This window comes from Bombina bombina, chromosome 5 (genome assembly GCF_027579735.1).
Source record: "Bombina bombina isolate aBomBom1 chromosome 5, aBomBom1.pri, whole genome shotgun sequence".
Lineage (NCBI taxonomy): Eukaryota > Metazoa > Chordata > Amphibia > Anura > Bombinatoridae > Bombina > Bombina bombina.
The window spans coordinates 1,060,406,026-1,060,432,538 of NC_069503.1; the positions used below are offsets into that span (position 1 = coordinate 1,060,406,026).

At 38.4% G+C, this 26,513-nt stretch overlaps 1 protein-coding gene across 1 annotated transcript in view; it reads right to left on the reverse strand.

Moving 5' to 3' along the window:
• ZHX1 (zinc fingers and homeoboxes 1) overlaps positions 1–26,272 on the reverse strand; it is a 117,611-nt gene extending 91,339 nt beyond the window's left edge. Inside the window, exons 1-2 of the mRNA XM_053715330.1 lie at positions 25,988–26,272; positions 6,809–9,586 (exon numbers count right to left, since the gene is read on the reverse strand). Coding sequence (XP_053571305.1) covers positions 6,812–9,448 — 2,637 coding nt within the window. The 5' untranslated portion in view covers positions 9,449–9,586; positions 25,988–26,272 and the 3' untranslated portion in view covers positions 6,809–6,811. The remainder of the gene's footprint in view (positions 1–6,808; positions 9,587–25,987) is intronic.
• Positions 26,273–26,513: the final 241 nt, after the last annotated feature.

The window sequence follows — 26,513 nt, forward strand, 5'->3', positions numbered from 1 at the left end:
ACGAATAGCCAAGAAGTGGGGTGATAAAAAAGTGCGAAAGCATATAAAATAAGGAATTGGAATAATTGTGCTTTATACAAAATCATAACCACCACAAAAAAAGGGCGGGCCTCATGGACTCTTGCTAATATGAAAGAAATGAATTTATCAGGTAAGTTCTTACATAAATTATGTTTTCTTTCATGTAATTAGCAAGAGTCCATGAGCTAGTGACGTATGGGATAATACCCATACCCAAGATGTGGATCTTTCCACACAAGAGTCACTAGAGAGGAAGAGAGGAAGAGATTAAAGACAGCCAATTCCTGCTGAAAATAATCCACAATTAATGAAAAACATAAGCAGAAGATTCAAACTGAAACCGCTGCCTGAAGTACTTTTCTACCAAAAACTGCTTCAGAAGAAGAAAATACATCAAAATGGTAGAATTTAGTAAAAGTATGCAAAGAGGACCAAGTTGCTGCTTTGCAAATCTGATCAACCGAAGCTTCATTCCTAAACGCCCAGGAAGTAGAAACTGACCTAGTAGAATGAGCTGTAATCCTCTGAGGCGGAGTTTTACCCGACTCAACATAGGCAAGATGAATTAAAGATTTCAACCAAGATGCCAAAGAAATGGCAGAAGCTTTCTGGCCTTTTCTAGAACCGGAAAAGATAACAAATAGACTAGAAGTCTTTCGGAAAGATTTAGTAGCTTCAACATAATATTTCAAAGCTCTAACAACATCCAAAGAATGCAACGATTTCTCCTTAGAATTCTTAGGATTAGGACATAATGAAGGAACCACAATTTCTCTACTAATGTTGTTGGAATTCACAACTTTAGGTAAAAATTCAAAAGAAGTTCGCAACACTGCCTTATCCTGATGAAAAATCAGAAAAGGAGACTCACAAGAAAGAGCAGATAATTCAGAAACTCTTCTGGCAGAAGAGATGGCCAAAAGGAACAAAACTTTCCAAGAAAGTAATTTAATGTCCAATGAATGCATAGGCTCAAATGGAGGAGCTTGAAGAGCCCCCAGAACCAAATTCAAACTCCAAGGAGGAGAAATTGACTTAATGACAGGCTTTATACGAACCAAAGCTTGTACAAAACAATGAATATCAGGAAAAATAGCAATCTTTCTGTGAAAAAGAACAGAAAGAGCAGAGATTTGTCCTTTCAAGGAACTTGCGGACAAACCCTTATCTAAACCATCCTGAAGAAACTGTAATATTCTCGGTATTCTAAAAGAATGCCAAGAAAAATGATGAGAAAGACACCAAGAAATATAAGTCTTCCAGACTCTATAATATATCTCTCTAGATACAGATTTACGAGCCTGTAACATAGTATTAATCACAGTCAGAGAAACCTCTTTGACCAAGAATCAAGCGTTCAATCTCCATACCTTTAAATTTAAGGATTTCAGATCCTGATGGAAAAAAGGACCTTGAGACAGAAGGTCTGGTCTTAACGGAAGAGTCCACGGTTGGCAAGAGGCCATCCGGACAAGATCCGCATACCAAAACCTGTGAGGCCATGCCGGAGCTACCAGCAGAACAAACGAGCATTCCTTCAGAATCTTGGAGATTACTCTTGGAAGAAGAACTAGAGGCGGAAAGATATAGGCAGGATGATACTTCCAAGGAAGTGATAATGCATCCACTGCCTCCGCCTGAGGATCCCGGGATCTGGACAGATACCTGGGAAGTTTCTTGTTTAGATGAGACGCCATCAGATCTATTTCTGGAAGTTCCCACATTTGAACAATCTGAAGAAATACCTCTGGGTGAAGAGACCATTCGCCCGGATGCAACGTTTGGCGACTGAGATAATCCGCTTCCCAATTGTCTATACCTTGGATATGAACCGCAGAGATTAGACAGGAGCTGGATTCCGCCCAAACCAAAATTCGAGATACTTCTTTCATAGCCAGAGGACTGTGAGTCCCTCCGTGATGATTGATGTATGCCACAGTTGTGACATTGTCTGTCTGAAAACAAATGAACGATTCTCTCTTCAGAAGAGGCCAAAACTGAAGAGCTCTGAAAATTGCACGGAGTTCCAAAATATTGATCGGTAATCTCACCTCCTGAGATTCCCAAACTCCTTGTGCCGTCAGAGATCCCCACACAGCTCCCCAACCTGTGAGACTTGCATCTGTTGAAATTACAGTCCAGGTCGGAAGCACAAAAGAAGCCCCCTGAATTAAACGATGGTGATCTGTCCACCACGTTAGAGAGTGTCGAACAATCGGTTTTAAAGATATTAATTGAGATATCTTTGTGTAATCCTTGCACCATTGATTCAGCATACAGAGCTGAAGAGGTCGCATGTGAAAACGAGCAAAGGGGATCGCGTCCGATGCAGCAGTCATAAGACCTAGAATTTCCATGCATAAGGCTACTGAAGGGAATGATTGTGACTGAAGGTTTCGACAAGCTGCAATCAATTTTAGACGTCTCTTGTCTGTTAAAGATAGAGTCATGGACACTGAATCTATCTGGAAACCCAGAAAGGTTACCCTTGTCTGAGGAGTCAAATAACTTTTTGGTAAATTGATCCTCCAACCATGATCTTGAAGAAACAACACAAGTCGATTCGTATGAGATTCTGCTAAATGTAAAGACTGAGCAAGTACCAAGATATCGTCCAAATAAGAAAATACCACAATACCCTGTTCTCTGATTACAGACAGAAGGGCACCGAGAACCTTTGAAAAAATTCTTGGAGCTGTAGCTAGGCCAAACGGCAGAGCCACAAACTGGTAATGCTTGTCCAGAAAAGAGAATCTCAGGAACTGATAATGATCTGGATGAATCGGAATATGCAGATATGCATCCTGTAAATCTATTGTGGACATATAATTCCCTTGCTGAACAAAAGGCAAGATAGTCCTTACAGTTACCATCTTGAACGTTGGTATCCTTACATAACGATTCAATATTTTTAGATCCAGAACTGGTCTGAAGGAATTCTCCTTCTTTGGTACAATGAAGAGATTTGAATAAAACCCCATCCCCTGTTCCGGAACTGGAACTGGCATAATTACTCCAGCCAACTCTAGATCTGAAACACAATTCAGAAATGCTTGAGCTTTCACTGGATTTACTGGGACACAGGAAAGAAAAAATCTCTTTGCAGGAGGTCTCATCTTGAAACCAATTCTGTACCCTTCTGAAACAATGTTCTGAATCCAAAGATTGTGAACAGAATTGATCCAAATTTCTTTGAAAAAACGTAACCTGCCCCCTACCAGCTGAGCTGGAATGAGGGCCGCACCTTCATGTGGACTTAGAAGCAGGCTTTGCCTTTCTAGTAGGCTTGGATTTATTCCAGACTGGAGATGGTTTCCAAACTGAAACTGCTCCTGAGGATGAAGGATCAGGCTTTTGTTCTTTGTTGAAACGAAAGGAACGAAAACGATTATTAGCCCTGTTTTTACCTTTAGATTTTTTATCCTGTGGTAAAAAAGTTCCTTTCCCACCAGTAACAGTTGAAATAATAGAATCCAACTGAGAACCAAATAATTTGTTACCCTGGAAAGAAATAGAAAGTAGAGTTGATTTAGAAGCCATATCAGCATTCCAAGTCTTAAGCCATAAAGCTCTTCTAGCTAAAATAGCTAGAGACATAAACCTGACATCAACTCTGATAATATCAAAAATGGCATCACAGATAAAATTATTAGCATGCTGAAGAATAATAATATCATGAGAATCATGATTTGTTACTTGTTGCGCTAAAGTTTCCAACCAAAAAGTTGAAGCTGCAGCAACATCAGCCAATGATATAGCAGGTCTAAGAAGATTACCTGAACACAGATAAGCTTTTCTTAGAAAGGATTCAATTTTTCTATCTAAAGGATCTTTAAACGAAGTACCATCTGACGTAGGAATGGTAGTACGTTTAGCAAGGGTAGAAATAGCCCCATCAACTTTAGGGATTTTGTCCCAAAATTCTAACCTGTCAGACGGTACAGGATATAATTGCTTAAAACGTTTAGAAGGAGTAAATGAATTACCCAATTTATCCCATTCTTTGGAAATTACTGCAGAAATAGCATTAGGAACAGGAAAAACTTCTGGAATAACCACAGGAGATTTAAATACCTTATCTAAACGTTTAGAATTAGTATCAAGAGGACCAGAATCCTCTATTTCTAAAGCAATTAATACTTCTTTAAGTAAAGAACGAATAAATTCCATTTTAAATAAATATGAAGATTTATCAGCATCAATCTCTGAAACAGAATCCTCTGAACCAGAAGAGTCATCAGAATCAGAATGATGATGTTCATTTAAAAATTCATCTGTAGGGAGAGAAGTTTTAAAAGATTTTTTACGTTTACTAGAAGGAGAAATAACAGACATAGCCTTCTTGATGGATTCAAAAACAAAATCTCTTATGTTATCAGGAACATTCTGCACCTTAGATGTTGAAGGAACTGCAACAGACAATGGTACTTTACTAAAGGAAATATTATCTGCATTAACAAGTTTGTCATGACAATTAATACAAACAACAGCCGGAGGAATAGCTACCAAAAGTTTACAGCAGATACACTTAGCTTTGGTAGATCCAGCACTAGACAGCGATTTTCCTGTAGTATCTTCTGACTCAGATGCAACGTGAGACATCTTGCAATATGTAAGAGAAAAAACAACATATAAAGCAAAATTGATCAAATTCCTTAAATGACAGTTTCAGGAATGGGAAAAAATGCCAAAGAACAAGCTTCTAGCAACCAGAAGCAATGAAAAATGAGACTTAAATAATGTGGAGACAAAAGCGACGCCCATATTTTTTTAGCGCCAAATAAGACGCCCACATTATTTGGCGCCTAAATGCTTTTGGCGCCAAAAATGACGCCACATCCGGAACGCCAACATTTTTGGCGCAAAATAACGTCAAAAAATGACGCAACTTCCGGCGACACGTATGACGCCGGAAACGGAAAAGAATTTTTGCGCCAAAAAAGTCCGCGCCAAGAATGACGCAATAAAATGAAGCATTTTCAGCCCCCGCGAGCCTAACAGCCCACAGGGAAAAAGAGTCAAATTGAAGGTAAGAAAAAATGAATAATTCAAATGCATAATCCCAAATATGAAACTGACTGTCTGAAAAATAAGGAAAGTTGAACATTCTGAGTCAAGGCAAATAAATGTTTGAATACATATATTTAGAACTTTATAAACAAAGTGCCCAACCATAGCTTAGAGTGTCACAGAAAATAAGATTTACTTACCCCAGGACACTCATCTACATGTTTGTAGAAAGCCAAACCAGCACTGAAACGAGAATCAGCAGAGGTAATGGTATATATAAGAGTATATCGTCGATCTGAAAAGGGAGGTAAGAGATGAATCTCTACGACCGATAACAGAGAACCTATGAAATAGACCCCGTAGAAGGAGATCACTGCATTCAAATAGGCAATACTCTCCTCACATCCCTCTGACATTCACTGCACGCTGAGAGGAAAACCGGGCTCCAACTTGCTGCGGAGCGCATATCAACGTAGAATCTAGCACAAACTTACTTCACCACCTCCATCGGAGGCAAAGTTTGTAAAACTGAATTGTGGGTGTGGTGAGGGGTGTATTTATAGGCATTTTGAGGTTTGGGAAACTTTGCCCCTCCTGGTAGGAATGTATATCCCATACGTCACTAGCTCATGGACTCTTGCTAATTACATGAAAGAAAAATGCAGCAAACTTTTCGAAATGTTTACAGTATGTACCTAAAGTATTAGTAAGATTGCACCACTAGCAATAAAAACGATTAACCTCTTAATGCCCAAACCAGATCAACAGTAAGCCAAAAAAAACGGTTAAAGAAACTACAGCACCTTGCCACAGCCCTGCTGTGGCCCTACCTGCCCTTAGTAACCAGATTTGTGGGGGAAAAGCTTCTTATAGGCCCTCAAACTGCAGCAGGACCCGCCATGTGAAACAGCCTGAACTTCTAGTCAAAATAACTGCGCATCTGAGGCGCAAAATTAGCCCCCTCCCACCTCACTCCGGTGCTTGTGAGGTCTAAAGAAACCCTCCCAAGTGTTTTAGTAATAGCCATGTGGGTAACAACCCCTGAAAGAAACCCAAAGGAATCTTCAAAGTGTCTCAAAAAAAGAATTTTTCAATAAAAACCGTTTGCCCTGAAGTAGTGTCAACCAGCATAAACTAGCCCTGTTATGTAAGCTTGAAATTCCATACTTAGTCTCTGAATACAGCTTACCCTTCCTTCATGGGGATATTAACAGTCTTTTCTAGCATTATCATAGTCTTGTCTAGAAATAAATGACTGAACACACCTTATTGCAGCCTGACCTGCAAACTGTTCCCCCCAACTGAAGTTCTCTTGTACTCCTCAGTCCTGTGTGGGAACAGCAGTGGATTTTAGTTCCAACATGCTAAAATCATCTTCCTCCCTGCAGAAATCTTCATCTCCCTTCTGCTAGAGAGTAAATAGTACACACCGGTACCATTTAAAATAAACTCTTGCTTGTAGAAAATAAAAACTACAATTCTAACACCACATTCACTTTACCCTTCCGATTGCTAAGAGCCGGCAAAGAGAATGACTGGGGGGGTGGAGCTAGAGGGGGAGCAGAGCTAGAGGGGGAGCTATATGGACGGCTCTGCTGTGTGCTCTCTTTGCCACTTCCTGTTGGGAAGGAGAATATCCCACAAGTAAAGGATGAATCAGTGGACTCGATAGATCTTACAAGAAAAACATATTTTTGTATGCATTGTGCTATTTAACAACTCTTCCATACCGTGTCTATTTAAGCAAGAAAAATAATTCAGACAAACCACTACTTACAGGCTAATCTTCCATTTTTGAAAGTCTCCTTCTGACATGTCTAGGTGGCTCCCAGGTATCACTATCATCTGTTTCTACAATCTCTTCATCCTCCTCTTGATCATCTAACATATCTTCCTCCTCCTCATCATCATCATCATCAAAAGGAGCCAAACCAGCATCCTCTCTTTGAAGCCGTTCAGCAAACCACTCTCTCACCTGTTCATAACCCATATGAGATTTAGCAACCAGTTCATCAAGGTCTTCCTCATTGAGAAATTTGTGCATAATATAGTAGTCTTTTAGCGCAGCTTTACCAGTTTTATATTTTATTTGTAGATTTGATTTGTCCCAGTCGTCTATTCTTCTTGGACCTTTTGGCCGCCCTCGAGACCTCCCCCTTCCTCTACCTCGTGGTCTTCCTCTACCTCTTCTGCGTGAAAAGCTTTGCCCATTCATAACATTGGGACTGGATTCGTTACCAGTCTGATATTCGTAGCACCACCTTAAAAGATGGTTTTTACATGCATACCTAGTGTCTCCAAACCATCCCACAATATCTCCCCTAGGAAGGCCAGATTCCTCTGCCAGTTTGTCATACTCGGCTGGTGTTGGCCACTGACTACGAACAAATGCACTTTTTAGTATGTGCAACTGTTCAGGAGTCTTTTTTGCTAGTTTTGAACCAATTGGTGTCCTTGATTTATATTCTGAAGTACCACCTTCATTGGAATTTTCATCATCTTTAGTTTTATTGTCAGGGTTGCTGTCATTAGGTTCACAGTCTTCAACTTTTATACCTATAGATTTCCTTTTTTCAGTAAACCAGGCATCAATTTCTCTTCGTGTGAGCTTTGTAAGACCCCTTAAGTTGTTTAACTCCTCATCTGAAGGTACATGGCTTTTATTAAAACTCTCTTCAAGTACATGAATCTGTTCGGCAGTCTTTTCCTTGAATTTCTGGGGGGTAAAATCTGGTAATGGATTCCAACTCGGTCTACTGCGATGTGGTGAAACTGTTAATTCAGGTGGGTCTTCAGAATCAATAATTATAGTGCTGTTACTATCGTTAGGGAGATACGCTCCCTGATTCCCCTTTGAATTCCTTTGATTGTACCGTGTATCACTAAACCATTTTTTAACCTCACCTTTGGTCAACCCTGTCACTCTGATGAGGCGCTCAATTTCAGCACTATTTGGAAACTGACTCTTTATGTAACTTATTTTAAGAGCAGTCAGCTGCTCCTTTGTTTTCTTTGCCCTTATATTAAAAACGTCACCTGTAGACGGTTCCTGCTTGGTAATCTTTGGAGTTGGAACAGCAGCCATCTGTTTGGTTTCTGTAACAGGCTGGGTGGGCGGAAGATGTTTTTTTTGTATTTGAGCATTATTTGGAACACCCGCCACCGTCAAAGCTATTGGTGTAGTCACAGGCAATGCATTTGTGCCTGAAACTTGTGTCAGAACAAGGCTTGGTTGACCAACTATTTGGCATGTCTGTAAAATAGAAGGCAAACCATTGGTAGCTGAGGAAATGTGGGCAGGAATTACAGTTATTGTCTGAGGTACGGTGTGTACAGTACCATTAAACTGTTTTCTACGAGCTTCTTCTACTTCTTCAGGTGTCCAACTAACACCATGCTTGAGGCGTTGGGCAGAGAACCAGATTTTAATTTGCTCTTCTGTGCATTTTGTGTGGACAGCAAGAAGTGTGATCTCAGAAACAGTTGGGTAGGGAAATTTGTTATAAGCATTCAGCAAAACTGGATTACTATCCAAGGCAGCATTATATGAAGGAATGCTATTTAGGGGTATTAGGACTTTTGAAAGCATGTTGCAATTTTGTTGTGCCTGCACAGTAGTTATAACTTGGGCAAGCCCAGACTGAAAAACAGTAGCAGGAGTAACTATGTTAGTTGACAGTTCATGGGTATTAGTAATAACAGTATTCATTGTTTTTACTGGTTCTGAATCAATTAGAAGTGGCAGTGTTTCTTTCTCTTCCGGTGTTTCTAAGTTTGGCTCAATCTCTTGTTTTACATCATTTTCTTCACTTTCCTCTAAAGCATTTTGTGAAACTGTTATCCGTTTCTTTTCAGATTTATCCTTCATTATTTTCATAATCGGAGTTTTACTGATTGAAATTCCAGGCGAGTTAGATTCTGATTGTTCTTGATTCTCTTCTTGAACAAAGCTGCCATCAAAGGTCAGATCATTAACAGTTTGTTCAAAAATTGACTGGTTGTTGCGCTTGACCATTGTCAGCTTAAAGTTCTCCTCCCCAGGATGGTATTTCATATTATGTTCAGAAAGAGAATCATATCTTTTAGTAAGAAAATTACACTCCACACAAAAGTAAGAAGAGTTTAGTACTACATTGGGATGTTCAGAATCCACGTGAAATGTAAATCTATTTAAATCTGGAGTTTGAAATGAACAATATTTACATTCATAGCCACCTTCAACAGTTTGACTTTGATCGTCCAATTCATTATATTCTAGTGGTGCATCATCTTCACTTGATATGCTCTCAAAAGCTGGGTTCTCTACTGGTATCTGTTGTGGGGGACATTCCTCCACATCCGAGTTCATTTCTACATCAGGATCAGGATCACTAGTAAGCACCATGCAAGGTGTGGTAGATTTACGCTTACTTGCCATAGTGCTATTAAATGGGTATTTAAAAATAAAATTTAATTTTAGAAAATGTATTAAAAATTAAGAGGTTGCCGAGTTCAATCTTTTGTCCATGTTGAGCAGTAAAACTGTAAGACTCATGTTTCTTCACTTTTCATCTACCTATAAAAAAACAAAAACATACATAATTTATGTAAGAACTTGGCACCATGAAAGTAATATATTTATCATGCAAGAGTCCACAAGCTTGTTACTGATGGGATATACATTCCTACCAGGAGGGGACAAAGTTTCCCAAACTTCAAATGCCTATAAATACACCTCCCACCTCACTCATACCTCAGTTTAATGTATAGCCAAGTTAGTGAGGTAAGGAATAAAAGCATTAACCCCTTAACGACCAAGGACGTACGCCACACGTCCTCAAAAAAAATACACTTAATGACCGAGGACGTGTGGCGTACGTCCTTGGTCTGGAAAGCAGCTGGAAGCGATCCTGCTCGCTTCCAGCTGCTTTCCGGTTATTGCAGTGATGCCTCGATATGGAGGCATCCTGCAATAACCCCCCTTGGCCATCCGATGCAGAGAGAGACAATCTGTGGCCCTCTCTGCACCGGACATCGATGGCCGGTATCGTTGGTGGGTGGGAGCTTACGTGGGTGGCGGGTGGGCGGCCATCGATGCTCTGTATGGAGTGGAGGGGGACCCACGGGGGCGCGCACGTGCACGGGAGTTGGTGGGCGGGCACGTGCACGGGGCGGGAGCGGGTGGGAACCGCTACACTACAGAAAAACAAAGTAAAAAAAAAAAAAAAGAAAGTTTAAACTTTAAAAATATAATCTAAGGGATCTGGAAGGGGTGGGGGGTTGGTCTTGGTGGGGGGGAAAGCTACACTACAGAAAAGGGCTTTTTTTTTTAATAAAAAGGCACATTTTTTTGCAAAACTGGGTACTGGCAGACAGCTGCCAGTACCCAAGATGGCGCCCATTAAGGCAGAGGGGAAGGGTTAGAGAGCTGTTAGGTGGGGGATCAGTGAGGTTGGGTTCTAAGGGGGGATCATACACATCAGCATATGTAAATATGCTCTTTTTTTTTTTTTTTTTTTTTTTTAAAAAAGGGCCAAATACCTTTTATTTTAGTACTGGCAGAGTTTCTGCCAGTACTTAAGATGGCGGGGACAATTGTGGGGTGGGGGAGGGAAGAGAACTGTTTGGGAGGGATCAGGGGGTCTGATGTTTCAGGTGGGAGGCTGAGCTCTACACTAAAGATAAAATTAACCCTGCAAGCTCTCTACAAGCTACATAATTAACCCCTTCACTGCTAGCCATAATACACGTGTGATGCGCAGCGGCATTTAGAGGCCTTCTAATTACCAAAAAGCAATGCCAAAGCCATATATGTCTGCTATTTCTGAACAAAGGGGATCCCAGAGAAGCATTTACAACCATTTGTGCCATAATTGCACAAGCTGTTTGTAAATAATTTCAGTGAGAAACCTAAAATTGAGAAAAATTTAACTTTTTTTTTAATTTGATCGCATTTGGCGGTGAAATGGTGGCATAAAATATACCAAAATTGGCCTAGATCAATACTTGGGGTTGTCTACTACACTAAAGCTAAAACTATCCCAAAAAGCTCCCTACACGCTCCCTAATTAACCCCTTCACTGCTGGGCATAATACACGTGTGGTGCGCAGTGGCATTTAGCGGCCTTCTAATTACCAAAAAGCAACGCCAAAGTCATATATGTCTGCTATTTCTGAACAAAGGGGATCCCAGATAAGAATTTACAACAATTTATGCCATAATTGCACAAGCTGTTTGTAAATAATTTAAGTTAGAAAACAAAAGTTTGTGAAAAAATTTGTGAAAAGTGAACGATTTTTTGTATTTGATTGCATTTGGCGGTGAAATGGTGGCATGAAATATACCAAAATGGGCCTAGATCAATACTTTGGGTTGTCTACTAAAAAAAAATATATACATGTCAATGGATATTCAGAGATTCCTGAAAGATATCAGTGTTCTAATGTAACTAGCGCTAATTTTGAAAAGAAATGGTTTGGAAATAGCAAAGTGCTACTTGTATTTATGGCCCTATAGTTTACAAAAAAAGCAAAGAACATGTAAACATTGGGTATTTCTAAATTCAGGACAAAATTTAGAAACTATTTAGCATGGGTGTTTTTTTGTGGTTGTAGATGTGTAACAGATTTTGGGGGTCAAAGTTAGAAAAAGTGTGTTTTTTTCCATTTTTTCCTCATATTTTATAATTTTTTTTTATAGTAAATTATAAGATATGATGAAAATAATGGTATCTTTAGAAAGTCCATTTAATGGCGAGAAAATATAATATGTGTGGGTACAGTAAATGAGTAAGAGGAAAATTACAGCTAAACACAAACACCTCAAAAATGTAAAAATAGCCTTGGTCCCAAACGGACAGAAAATGGAAAAGTGCTGTGGTCATTAAGGGGTAAAAAAAAGAAAAAAAAAAAAAAAAAAAAAAAGAAGGAATAGGTTAAATAATGTGCTTTATACATAAAAATCATAACCCCCCCAAAAAAAATGGGTGGGCCTCGTTGACTCTCGCCACCATGAAAGAAATTAATTTATCAGGTAAGTTCTTACATAAAATTAGGTTCTCTTTCATTTATGTGGCGAGAATCCAAAAGCTTGTTACTGAAGAGATACAATACCCAAGATGTGGAAGTCCACAAGTAACAAAAATAAAAACAAGCTATTTTTGCTGAGAAATTAAATTTAAAAAAACAAAAACAAAAAACACACACCTTAAATAGATAGGCACTAGAATCAAAAAGACAGCTGCCTGAACAACTTTTCCACCAAAAGCTGCTTCCGAAGAAGCAAAAACATAAAAATGGTAACTTTTAGTAAAGGTATACAAAGAAGACCAAGCGGATGCTTTGCAGATTCGATCAACTGAAGCTTCATTCTGGAAAGCCTAAGATGTGGCAACTGATCTTGTAGAATGAGCTGTAATTCTCTGAGGTAGAGACTGGCCCCACCTCCAAATAAGCTTTGTGAATCAGAAGTTTTAACCAAGATGCCAAAGAAATGGCAGAGGCTTTCTGACCTTTTATAGAACCAAAAAAAAAAAATGACTGACTAGAAATCTTTCTGAAATCCTTAGTAGCAATATATTTTAAAGCTCTTACCACATCCAAAAGAATGCAAATATTTTTCAAGAGTATTCTTAGAATTAGGACACAAGGAAGGAACAATAATTTCCCTATTAATGTTGTTAGAAATCACGACTTTAGGCAAAAATTTGAACGAAGTCTGCAAAATATCTTGATGGAAAATCAGATAAGGAGACTGATAAGAGAGCAGACAATTCAGAAACTCTAGCAGAAGAGATAGCCAAGATAAATAACACTCTCTTTGAAAGTAGTTTAATGCCCATAGAATGCATAGGCTCAAAAGGGGGAGCCTGCAAAGTCTTTAATACTCCAAGGAGGAGAAATAGATTTAATAACAGGTCCATCATTTCTGCCTGAGAATCCCTGGGCCTGGAGAGGTACCTGGGAAGATTCTTGTTCAGACTAGAGACCATCAGATCTATTTCTGGAAGACCCCACATATGCACAATTTGATAGAACACATTTGGATGAAGAGAACACTCCCCGAGATGTAGAGATTGACGGCTGAGATAATCCGCTTCCCAATTGTCTACATCTAGGATATGAATCGCAGTGATTAGACAAGAGTTGAATTCCGCCCAAGAAAGTATTACAGATGCTTCCTTCATTGCTAGGGGACTGCGAGTTCTCCCTTGATGATTGACATATGCCACTGTTGTGATATCGTCTATTAAAGAAAGAATACATTAGTTTTCAGACAGAGGCCAAGCTTGAAGAGCTCTGACTGAAAATAGCACAGAGTTCTAAGATATTGATTGGTAACCTCGCCTCAAGGATTACAAACCCCTTGTGCTGTCAGAGACCCCCAGACAGCTCCCCAACCTGTAAGACTTGCATCCGTTATCACAGATTAGGTATCACAAACAAAGGAGGCCCCGTGAACAAGGTGGTGATGGTTTAACCACCAAGTCAGAGAGAGTTGAGTGTTGGGATTTAAGAATATCAGTTGTGATATCTGAGTGTAATCCCTGCACCATTGGAGCAACATACATAGCTGTAGCTGTCTCATATGAAAACAAGCAAAGGTGATTAAGTCAGATACTGCAATCATGAGACGTAAAACCTCTATGCACATAGCTACTGAAGGGAATGAGAGAGACTGAAGGTTTAGAAAAGCTGAAACCAATCTCAATCGTCTCTTTTCTGTTAGGGATAGAGTCATGGACACTGAATCTGGAAACCTAAAAAGGTGACCTTTGTGTGAGGAATCAAGAAACTCTTTGGTAAATTGATCCTCCAACCATTTCTTTGAAAAAACGACAGTTGTTTTGTGTGAGATTCTGCTAAAACGAAAAGATTGAGCTAGTACCAAGATATCGTCCAAATAAAGAAACCCCCGCAATACCCTGCTCTCTGATTACAGATAGAAGGGCACCAAGAACGTTTGAGAAAATGCTTGGTGCTGTTGCTAGGCCAAACGGAAGAGCGACAATTTGGTAATGCTCATTTTGAAAAGAGAATCTCATAAACCGATAGTGATCTGGATGAATCGAAATGTGAAGGTAAGCATTCTGTAAGTCTATTGTTGACATGAAGTGACCTTGCTGAACAAAAGGCAGAATAGTCCTTATAGTCACCATTTTGAAAGTTTTGACTCTTGCAAAACAATTTAAAGTTTTCAGATCCAAAATTGATCTGAAAGAATTTTCCTTCTTTGGAACAATGAATGGATTTGAATAAAAACCCAATCCCTGTTCCTGCTGAGGAACTGGGACAATTACCCCAAAGAGTTCTAGATCTCAAACACATTTCAAAAATGCTTGGGCTTTTCCTGGGTTTTTTGGTACATGGGTGAGAGAAAAAAATCTTCCCATTGTAGATCTTATTCTGAATCCAATTCAATACCCCTGAGAAATTATATTCTGAATCCATTGATTTTGGACAGTCTGTCCAAATTCTTTGAAATAGCTTTAGTCTGCCCCCCCACCAGAAGAAATACTCAGTCACTAAAGTCTGACTCAAGATAGGGGGCGCTATATAAGTCTAATGCAATGTGTGCATATAACAATATATCTGTGTATAAATAAATGGTAACAAAACAACATACATACACTAAAATATAAATATATTTATATATATTTAAGTTGGTTACTTCCTATAACAAAAAGATTAATTGCCAGTCATATAGGAAATAAACACAAATATACACACAAATAGTCTTGAGTCTCTTGGTATTATAGAGCACTTGTAACAGACAGTCCACTTGATAAGACTCTGATGATACCAATATTTTATAAAAGGCTGCTCTCTCCTCACAATTGGATGGCATGAAATCTAGAAAGCTATAGGAAACGTGTAAGCCCTTGGGAACTGGTTATATCTGCAACCCCTTTAATATTCATCTCTTAATAACTCATCAATACTAGAGCCTATTGATTTGTTACATAATTATATTGTAGCTGGAAATAATGAATCAGACATTCTGCACAGCCTCCAATATTGTTCTTCATGAATGCAAACTGACCTCTCCTGCTGTTGCTATTAAGTGTAGAACTCCTGAAGATTTAATGTAAATAGCTGTATTTGCTTAGTTGCCTAAATTCTGTGCTACACTACTACTTGTTCCTAGTGAGGGAGTGTAGGAAGCCACAATTTAAAGTACTGTTCCCCATTTAAGCTGCGCCTGTTTTTTATTGTGTTTGCTGTGCGGTATCAATAGGCTGTTATACTGTAACGCTTATTGCTATTACTAACTAGTGAAAGCAATTGTATCTCAATGAGTTTAACTAGTTAGTTGTATTATATGAATAGACATATTACTCTGACGGCCCTAGGGCCTGAAACATAGCTTTGCAATCTGTTCTTGTACGTGCTATAATGCACTATATATTCCCCTAAATATGTACTGTATGTATCCATGTCATTTTCTTAGCCATCTGTCATGTACCTGATTGTTTGTAACACCCAGGTTAGCCATGAGCAGATATATTCTCTAGGATAGGCCTGCTATACAGTGTGAGGTCTACTTTATTAAGTATCTATTCTATGTATAAGTCGTCTGTAATCTACTGTTTGCCCTCCGGGTTAATAAGGAGAATTGCACACCCAAATAATTTAATGCAAATGACATTTTATTGCTATCGCCCTAGGCCTGCAGTTAGAACTAGAGAGAAACAGCTAGTATCGATAGACATTTTGTACCTTATGGTTGATTTATATTTGGCTACCTGTTTACACTCCTGGCGTTAGATTGCATGTATAAAGTTTTATATTTTTCACACTATGTACAGAGAATATCTCTATATAGATGGGGTAGACCACACAATATATCTGTTCTCCCCCCCCCCTCTAATTTCAATTATTGGGGATAGGGGTGACTTGTCACCCTCCACAATCTAAGGCAGATTTAGGAAGCCTCTGCCCATTCTTATGTATATAATGGCCCTTTTGTATAACTTCTTATCATAGACCTGTACTGGCTCCATGGTGGGTGAGCACAATAGTTCCTATAGAGCTTTTCCAGCCTGTTGGCGGTGCTTCCCCCAGAGGCTCTCACTTATTACTTTTTCCAGTGCTGCCTATCTGTGGAGTATATGTTTGCGATTTATTTTATTTAAGATCACAGAAGGGCCTGTGCAGTCCTCTTATTGAGTTTTATTTAAGTGCCTGGAAGTCCATATGCGACTTCGTAGCATGTGGAGGATGCACGTCAGGTTATACTTATTGAAACATGAAAAAATGAGGTACCATCCCTTATGTTCTCTTTTGTGCATGACAGGCATTGCTACTTACATTTCAAGGGCTTTAGCCCTACACTATTTCTAGAGAGTTTTACTTCAACTATGTGTATTATAGCACTTCATATATGCTGGGTTTGCTTAACCCTTGCACAGAATAATGTATATTGTGCCTGAGCTGCTCAGGGAGTATCTATTGGGAGGTTAATACTCTGTTCCTATGTCTGATGTATACTGCAAATGTACAATCCCTGAAAATGTGCACTTTACTGGATGTGTACTCTATCTTGTGACTGTTGCAATGTCTATGCTTGTACCTCAATAAAAATGATTTAAAAAAAAAAAAAAAAGTGCCTTGTCCATAGCTGAGAGTGTCTTATTGAGAAAAATAAATGTATACTTACGTATAAGACATCCATCCACATATAGCAGACAGCCAAACCAGTACTGAAACATATCAGCAGAGGTAATGGTATGAGAGTATAAATGTCGATCTGTAAAGGGAAGCGGCAGATGAATCCCTGCGACCGATTTACAGAGAGCCTTATGAATAGATTTCTCATATGTGAAAACATAGAATCATCAGGCAATACATCCTTCAGACAAACACTGCACTTAGAGAGGAACTGGGCTTATATAATGCTTAGAAGTGCCTTTCACTTAAGAATCAAGCACATCATTCTTCACCACCTCCTAAGGAGAGAAAGTTTTTAAAAACTGAGGTATGAGTGAGGTGGGAGGTGTTTTTACAGGAATTTGAGGTTTGGGAAACTTTGCTCCCTCCTGGTAGGAATGTATATCCCATCAGTAAAAAGCTTGTGGACTCTCTCCACCTATATGAAAGAAAAATAAAATGTAGAAATAGATATTATTGATCATCTATTGATTTTTAAACCTGAGGTCTTAAGACAAAACATTATAAATACAGTTAGCACACTTATAATTATACCAGTAGGATCTTCTCTGGAGCACTGCCTTCTAAACTTTGCAATTGATTATCACTCTTACCAAAGGTCATATTTCTTGTCTCACCCTAGTAGCACTTAAATTCAAATGGTTTGTGACAAAAAAAAAAAAAAAAAAAAGGCCAAAAGACAACTCTTCTACCCATCTCAGGTAATCTATTATATTTAACAGCATGAAAAAAAATGGAGGGAATTCAAGTTGGCTCACCTCAGCAACAAAGATCTTAAAGTGATAGTAAATCCTAGCGTTTGTGAAATGCTAGGATTTACCAGTGGACCAAATAAAGGGGACTTTCAGTCATGAAGTATAAAATACTTCAGACAAATAAAGGAACTTTTAGGGTGAAGTGTTCTCGGCGCTGAGCACCTCAGGCCGCCTGCCGCAGAATGTTATTAGTGAGGTGACATTTCCACCTCTTAGCCAATAGCCATGCAGGCCAGCTGGCATTATGCCGGATAGCTAGCATTCTATTGGCTAAGATCACCTTACTGCAAAATAGCGTTCTGCAGTGGGCTGCAGGAGGTGCTAAGCAGACAAATAAAGGAACTTTCAGTCATTAAGTATTTTATATTTCATGACTGAAAGTCCCCTTTATTTGTTGCACTAGTAAATCCTAGTGTTTAAAAAAAACGCTAGGATTTACTATTACTTTAAGAGTAAAATTTGAGTGGCAAGCAAACAAACAATGAACACCATTTACTGCCCATTTGAGCTGAGGGCTGATGCAAACATATCCAATCTGTAATATTTCCTAAATGTGTGAGGGCAACTCTAATGCTTTACATAGGCCAACAAAATATATTTCTGTTTCAGTTGACCAGAAGTAGAAAGTGTCCTTGTAGAATGAGCTATAAGCCCCAGCGACATGGATACATTCATTACATTATAAACTGAGATGATACATACACACACTATATATAGATCAGGCACTCTCCGGTTTTAACTTTCACAGTTTCTTTATTTGTGATGTTTCGGGCTCTTTAGCCCCTTCCTCAGACTGAGGAAGGGGCTAAAGCCCCCGAAACATCACAAATAAAGAAACTGTGAAAGTTAAAACCGGAGAGTGCCTGATCTTTTGGATATTACATAATTTTGTTTAAGTGCACCCTGGATACTGTGGACTATTTGGAGAGAGTTGGTCTGTATCTAATTCAGATATATAGATACATTTTTTTTATTTTTATTTTCATTTCGGTGCATTCCTAAATTTTTGGGGTTAAAGTGTGATTTTTTTCATCATATTTTAAAAAAAGGTTATAGTAAATTATAAGATATGATGAAAATAATGGTATCTTATCTTTAGAGAGTGCATTTAATGGCGAGAAAAACAGTATGTAAGTGTGGGTACAGTATATGAGTAAGAGGAAATTTACAGCTAAACACAAAAACCACAGAAATGTAAAAAAAAAAAAAAAAAACCTGGTCCCAAAAGTGTTGTGGTCACTAAGGGGTTAAGATTCCAAGGAGGATAAATAGATTTGATTACAGGCTTAATTCTAGATAACGCCTGAACAAAAAACTATGCACATCAGGATTCGCAATTTTCATGTGATAAAGTACACAGAGCAGAAATGTGGCCATTCAAAGAACTGGTAGAATGAACTTTCTGCAAACCATCTTGAAGAAACTCAAGAATTCTGGAAATCCTAAAAGAATGCCAATAATAATTATGAACAGAACACCAAAGAGAACACCTTATAATAGATTCTACTGGTAACAGGTTTCCTAGCCTGAACAAGAGTATTAACAACAGACTAAGAAAAAAAAACCCTGACAAAGAACTGTCCTTTCAATCTCCAAGCTTAGAGATTTTGCACCGGATACAAAACTGGACCTTCAGACAGGCATCTGAACCAGATCTGCAAACCAAACAATTTGAGGTCATTTTTGAGCTATAAGCCCTTGGATCTCTGGACCTGGAAAAACTGAGGAAGCTTGCTTGTTTTTCAGTCTAGAAGCCATGAGATCTATCTCTGGCAAGCCCCAAAAATTCACGAACTGACTGAAAATAGCTGGATGAAGAGAGCATTCCCCTGGATAGTCTGTTTCCCAATTGTCCACTCCTGGTACATGAACTGCAGATATATGACAAAGATGGATCTTTGTCCAATCTAGAATTTTCTGAACTTCTTTCATCGCCAAGGAACTTCTAGTTGACCCTGGAGATTGATATGCCACAGCTGCAACAGTGTTAGACAGAAACTGAAGAATTCTTTCTTTAAAAAGGGACACTGAACCCAATTTTTTTCTTTTGTGATTCAGAGAGCATGCAATTTTAAGCAACTTTCTAATTTACTCCTATTATGAAATTTTCTTCATTCTCTTGGTATCTTTATTTGCAAAGACACATTTTATCTAAGATTTTTACATCTTCATAAAATGTTATACTCTCAGACTAAGATTGCTCAGTGTTTGAAATGACACAGGTTAACTTAAAACTGTTCAGTTTACACTACAGCTGACTTAATTTTGAAATACATACCAACAAGCCTAAATCCTGCATTTAACCAGATCTAATGGTATGAGTACCACAGCTTATGGTTCCACCAAGACCATAGAGAGTACAGCATTTTCAAAATCCATAAGGTACAGCTGACAGATGGGAACATTTGTACACTATATTTGAAGTGGTGCTCTTGGTTGGGGAAAAAACAAAAAAATATGTCAACCTTTTAAAAGTACTTTCTTCATCTAGTCATCTACCCAGATCATTAATGTACAATTTTGAATTCACAGAATTATTTTTGTTTACACATTTAGAAATATGATTCTTTAAAAAGTGATCTCTTAATTTCTGCAATATTTTTATCATGCACGTCACACTGTTGATTTAGGGGATGCAAGGTGCATAAATGTTTCCTCCTGTGAGTGTTTCTGTGGGTGTCTGCGTTTATGTTTTTGTGCTTTGGTTTGTGTCTCTATGAGTGTGTATGTATTTTTTTTCTGTGGGTCTCTCTGTGAGGGTGGGTGTGTATGTCTTTGTGCATTTTCTGTGGATGTCTGTGAGGGTGTGTGCATAAGTCTGAGCTTTTTTCTATGGGTGTCTCTGTGAGGGTGTGTGTATGTTTGCCTTTGTGTATTTTCTCTGGATGCCTCTGTGAGGGTGTGTGTGTATGTGTTTTCTGTGGATGTCTCTGTGAGGGTGTGTGTATGTATGTCTTTCTGTGTTTTATGTGGTTGTCTCTCTGTGTGTGTAGGTCTTTCTGTGTTGTGTGTGTGTTTTCTGAGGCTGTCTCTGTTAGTGTTTCCTTGGGTGTATGTGCAAGTTTGAGTTTGTGTGTGTCCATTGTCTGTTCTTTTTTAGGACATTTTGACCTTACTACTGATTATTCACATCTTTCTACAGACTTTGAGACTAATGAGACCTTTATGGAAGTCACCAATCCACCATTTAACCTTTAAATTATTGTTTAGGCAGTTCAGGGCCCTTCCTTTCAGCCACTGCATGCTGTTATCATTTAGTTGGCATCTTCCTTTACAAAAAAGATAATCAGAACTCCATATTTTGTTTTCTAAATATCCTTTTTTACAAAACTAGTCTACCTCATTACTTGTCAGGTCAATGTAATCAAGTGCTGAGTGTCTGTGTCTAGAGTGTGTGTTTCTTTGTGTGTCTGCTAGAGTGTCTATATGTGAATCCTTATGTGTGAGTGTTTGTGTTTCAGTGTACGAGTGTGTCTGTATGTTACTACCTTTACAACATTTCCAATTTTAAATAGACACTTTAGAATAAAGTGCATATATGTTTTAGTCACTTGGTCAAAAATTGCACATGTCAAAGGAGGGGGTCCCTGATCAATGGTTAAGTCAGGGGCCCCAAAATATCTAGTGGCGGCCCTGATAGCCGCATACTGGTCAAAGCAGACTACTCAGATGACGCCTACCTTCCCTGCTACAATGAGCAGGGACAGATACATGTTAATATATATTATAATCATAATGCAAATGCTCTGCCATAGGACAACCCAGAACATGACCGATTGTTTAAAAAAGGCCTGTTCTTGACCATTTATTGGCAAGACTTCAAGAGGGCTATACTCCAGGCCAGAACATTTCTGTCGATGAATCCTTTCTCTTATATAAAAGGGACGTATTGTTTGTAAACAATACATTCCTTATAAGAGAGCTCGCTATGGGATCAAGCTGTATAAATTGTGCTCTAGTGGATACACCTTTTGCTTTAGAGTATACACTGGCAAGGATTCTGTTATAGCACCCCCCCTGGCTGTCCCTCCTCCCTTGCTGCCCGTGAAAAAATAATGTGGGACTTACTACACCCAATATATAATAAAGGTTACCATGCATATGTGGATAACTTTTACACTGGTGTGCCCTTATTTAAATTGCTATATACCAAGGGCACAGTTGCGTGTGGCACAATCCGTGACAATCGCAAAGGCTTTCCGACTCACATGTTCAGAAAGCAAAAGAGGAGAGACCACAGCTTTGTGCTCTGATGAGCTGCTAGCTGTGAAATTCAGACAAAAAGGATGTGCATCTTCTCACAACTATACATGATGAGAGCACATCACCTGTCTATGTCAGGGGGCAGAGCACTCCAGCTATGAAACCCATATGTGTCCAGGATTACAATCAGCATATGGGAGAGGTAGATAAGACCGACCAGATGCTTGAACCATACTCTGCTTCTCGCAAAGCATATACATAGTACAAGAAACTGGCAGTCTACTTGATACAAATTGTCAATGCATTTGTCCTGTATCAGGCTACCCAAGGAAGATGGCTACGTTTCCTGAAATTTCAGGAATCTGTTATTAAAAGCCTTCTCTCATCATCAAAACTTACCAGGATAGGCTCAATGACCTAAATATTCAGGAGTAATTTGAGGAAGCACTTCTTGACAGAAAGAGTGATTGATTTATGGAATAAACTTCCTCAAGAGGCAGTAGCGACAAACACTGTGGGGAATTTAAAAATGCACGGGACCAGCATAAGGCTATCCTACAAACTAGATAAGTTTATACGGTTAGGTAATATCGGGCAGACTTGCTGGGCATATAGCTCTTATCTGCCGTCAATATCTATGCTTCTATCAGGGGATATACCAGTTACTGTGCCAAGTGAGGAGAATGCAAGGCTGCATGGCCGTCACTTCGCCGAGTATATACCAGCTACTGAGGAGAAAAAAAAAAAAAACTTTCCCTAGTAGAATGTATAGATTGTGCAGTCAGCAGCCGTTACTAATGTCCAGACTGCCCCTCTATTATTATCGGTTATTTGTAGAGCGCCAATAGATTCCGCAGCGCTAACCAGAGCTATGCATGCCAGAAAGCTTCCGTATTTATCATACAATGGAAACATACTAGCTGCATATCCTCACAGCCCCAGGAGGCTCAAGATTCTGAAATGCAGGTGCATGGCCCTGGTTGAGGCTTACGCCTGACCAGCCCAGAAAAATAAAATTACAAACTAATTTTTGTGTGGAGTAAAAAAGAAAAGAAAAAAAAAAAAACTTTTTTCATATTTTATGCTTTATTTTTAAAACTTGTTGAGACATACACATTTAAAAAGTTGTATATTTAGAATCCGTTAGGTCTTCCGAAAAAAACAATATATAGTTTATTCACACAAACTTTACTTCTAAAAGTGTATAAATGTGAACTGCAACAAAAAGCTCAAAACCAGCTTAGCACCCAGGTGGGAAATGGCTTAGCAGCCAAAGGGTTAATACCTCAGCGGGCTAGATTATATATCTATATATCTCACAAGATAAACAAAAATTAATAAAGCTCCTAGTCTAAAAATAAAGTTTTGCAATCCCAAGTGGTGCAACTATAATATTTTGTTTTTTAAGGGATATGAACCCCAAATATATACACACACACATACTATATATATATATATATATATATATATATATATATATATATATATATATATATATATATATATATATATATATATATATATATATATATATATATATATATACACACACACACACATACATACACCTAGGTAGGTGTCTGGAGCAGTATGACATGGCAATAGTGCTGCCATCTACGGCTCTTGCAAATAAATAACATTCTTGCCAAACTTCTGCCATATAGTGCTCCAAACACATACACACTCCTGAGCTTACGCCCTGCTTTTCAACAGAAGATACCAAGAGAACAAAAAGAAAATTTTAATATTATACTTTATAAGTGCCAAAATATTCGGTCAATGGGTACAATTGATATAGTAAAACATTGATACAATACTAGTAAGAGACCAGACCAAATTTGACAAATACAAAAGGAATTTAGGGTCCTATTCACGTATCTGAATCATGACAGAAAAATGACTGGATTTAGGTCCCTTTAAATCTGAGGTTTCTTAAAAATCAGTGCTACAATCTGATAGGACTTTTTAAACTCTTCAAAATCAAATGAAAGCACAGCTTGTTGTACTCTGTTAAATCAAAGAGTTAGAATAAAGAAAAAATATTAATAGCATCAAGGCCTGAAAAAAATGCAAATTATGACTGAATTAAAATAAAAAGACCCTCTTAATAGTTAATAAAATATTGTGAAACAATTATTAAAAGGGATAGTATAGTCAAAATAAAACTTTCATAATTCAGATAGAGCATACAATTTTAGGCAACTTTCTAATAAACTTCTATTATTTTCTTTTCCATTCCCTTTAATCTTTACTTTAAAAATCAAAAATGTAAGCTTAGAAGCCAGACCATTTTTGGTTCAGGACCTGGGTAACGCTTGATGACTGGTGTCTAAATGTAGCTATCCAATCAGCAAGCGCTACCAAGGTTCTGAACCAAAAATGGGCAGGCTCCTAAGCTTACTTTCCAGCTTTTTAAAATAAAGATACCAAGAGAAAGAAGAAAATTTGATAATAGGAGTAAATAAGAAAGTTTATTTAAATTGCATGCTGGGGGGTCAATTTAGCATGGCCCGAATGGGGCCAAATACCTGATTCTGCGCAAGCCTTTAGGCTTGCCGGAAAAAAAAGACTTAAAGTGAAGGTAAAGTTAGCCTTTCTTAAAGACAACCTACCATTTATCATTATCCCCTTCATGTAGTCGCTTAGTTATTTTTTCATTTTCTGCCATAGTTTTATTAAAAATTATAGTTATAATTCACCACTGTTTTGATCGGACTCCTCCCAAGCCCTACTTCCTTATTGTGTATTGTGTTACGTCTTCAGCGGTCCCACCCGCTCTCTAAGTGCTCCCAGATGCGCGCTCGCGATATTGGATTACAATGCGCATGCGCAAATCGCCAATGCCGCTTTTCAATGCGCATGCGATAATCCCCGTTCCATATTTAATACATAGCTCGTACAAATACGCATGCGCGAAACGGGAGCGCGTTTGGATTTCATTGAGGCGAAAAATTTAATAGCGCATGAGCAGCTGAAAGAAGGGGCGGATGACGTGGAGTGACGGCCGCCTAACGGCCAGAATTTCAATTGGGTTTAAGAAAAACGTGATCAACAGGTAAAAACTCCCAAAAAAAACGGGTTGAATTTGCGGCTCATTTATGCATAGATTTATATGGCGATAACTTTACATCTACACAAAAATATTAGAATTGATGAATGAAAGTCATATTTATTTTACAAGCAAAATGCTATACTCTGTCGACATTAGGGTAAGTTTACCTTCACTTTAAGAAGCAGCGGTCTTATGATCGCTGCCTCTGAGGCTGCGGACATCAATCCGCCCGATTGAATACGATTGAGTTGATGCTGTCGGCATTTATCGATATCAGGCTACAGCGTATCATGTCCCCCAGACATTGATAAATCGGCCCCTGCATCTGAATCGATAAAGTTTATTTTTGACTAGTCCATCCCTTTAAGAGAGACTTATAGTATTTCCCATCTACACTAATATATATTTATTCTTCCCTTCTAGAGTATAAGTTCTCTTGGGAATAGGGTCTTCAATTCCTCCTATATTTTATTTGAAAAGTGTTGTCTTTAAAAAATATTGTATCATTATTGTACTTTTATCTTTTGTACCGACAGCTTTGCAGAATACGTTGGCGCTTTATAAAAAAATAAAATATCAATAAGACAGCATAAGAATTGTGTATGCTGAATGGCTGAACACATTCAAGTAATTTACCCTATCACAATGTATAGTCATACTAGCTACAAAAACATAAAATAAAAAGTGAAATTATATTCCATAAAACATGCATGAAGCCAAAACAAAGAGCCACCTCCCTATTACAAACAAAACATGCTAAAAACAAAAAAGGTAAACGTATAAATAAAAGCTATGGACATTCATGGTTCACAGCATTATTTAGTATTATGAAAAATGGTTTAAGAAGACAAAAAAAAACTATTATACTGTTACATGCATGCACACGTGTGTATAATATACTGTACACACACACACTTATAACACAATCAGTAAATATAAACAAATGCTCCTTTCTTTTACACACTATATATATATATATATATATAAACAGACATGCATCCCTAAGGTGCACTTCAGCAACGCAGAATGCTATGAATGACATCATTCATCTTCAAAGTGGCGCAGGTCTCTTGCCTGTTAGATGCCCTACACTAATGATATAATGCACTGAGTTGCTCGTCATTCAGTATAAAGTCTATACTGAGCGCTAGCTTGCAAAGCAGTGATTCCTTATTGTGAGGGTGTTGTGCTGGGACTAGGCCTAGGGTCCCGTATAGTGTACTGAATGCTCATAGGCCCCGAGCTCCACCGGGTTTAGGGCGGGACTGGGAGCAGCGGGCTCCGGTCAGAGTCTTACCTGGTTGTGCATTGCCTTTAGTTCTGGGCTGTTGCCTCCTCCTTCCGCAGCTGTTCGGCGGCCATCTTACAGTGCTCTGAGTCTAAGACACAGCAGGCCGAGAGAAAGAGAGGAGGGGCGGCTACGTGTTTTACGAAATAAAAAAAAAACCTTGCACACCCCACAATAATAATATAAACAAAAACAATTAAACTATAAAAAAATAAATAAGAGCCATACAAATATTCAATTAAAAGCAGACAGACCTCTTATTATCATCTAAGGGTCGGATTTTTTTTCCTTTTGGCGGTAATTGGAGGCGGGGAAAATGATTCAGTGGTAAATGTCTGTAACTCTAGGCCCTCCCACTGTGTAATACTAGTTGGATATTTAAAAATATATATTTTAGATTATTTTCGATATCATAATAGACCCTGTTATGTGTTTGGATGCGATAAATTTTCGTAAAAAAACCACATTGATTTCAATACCTTTTGTGTTTTGTTCAAAACGTAATAAACGTTTGTTTTGTCCCTTCAGAAATTCA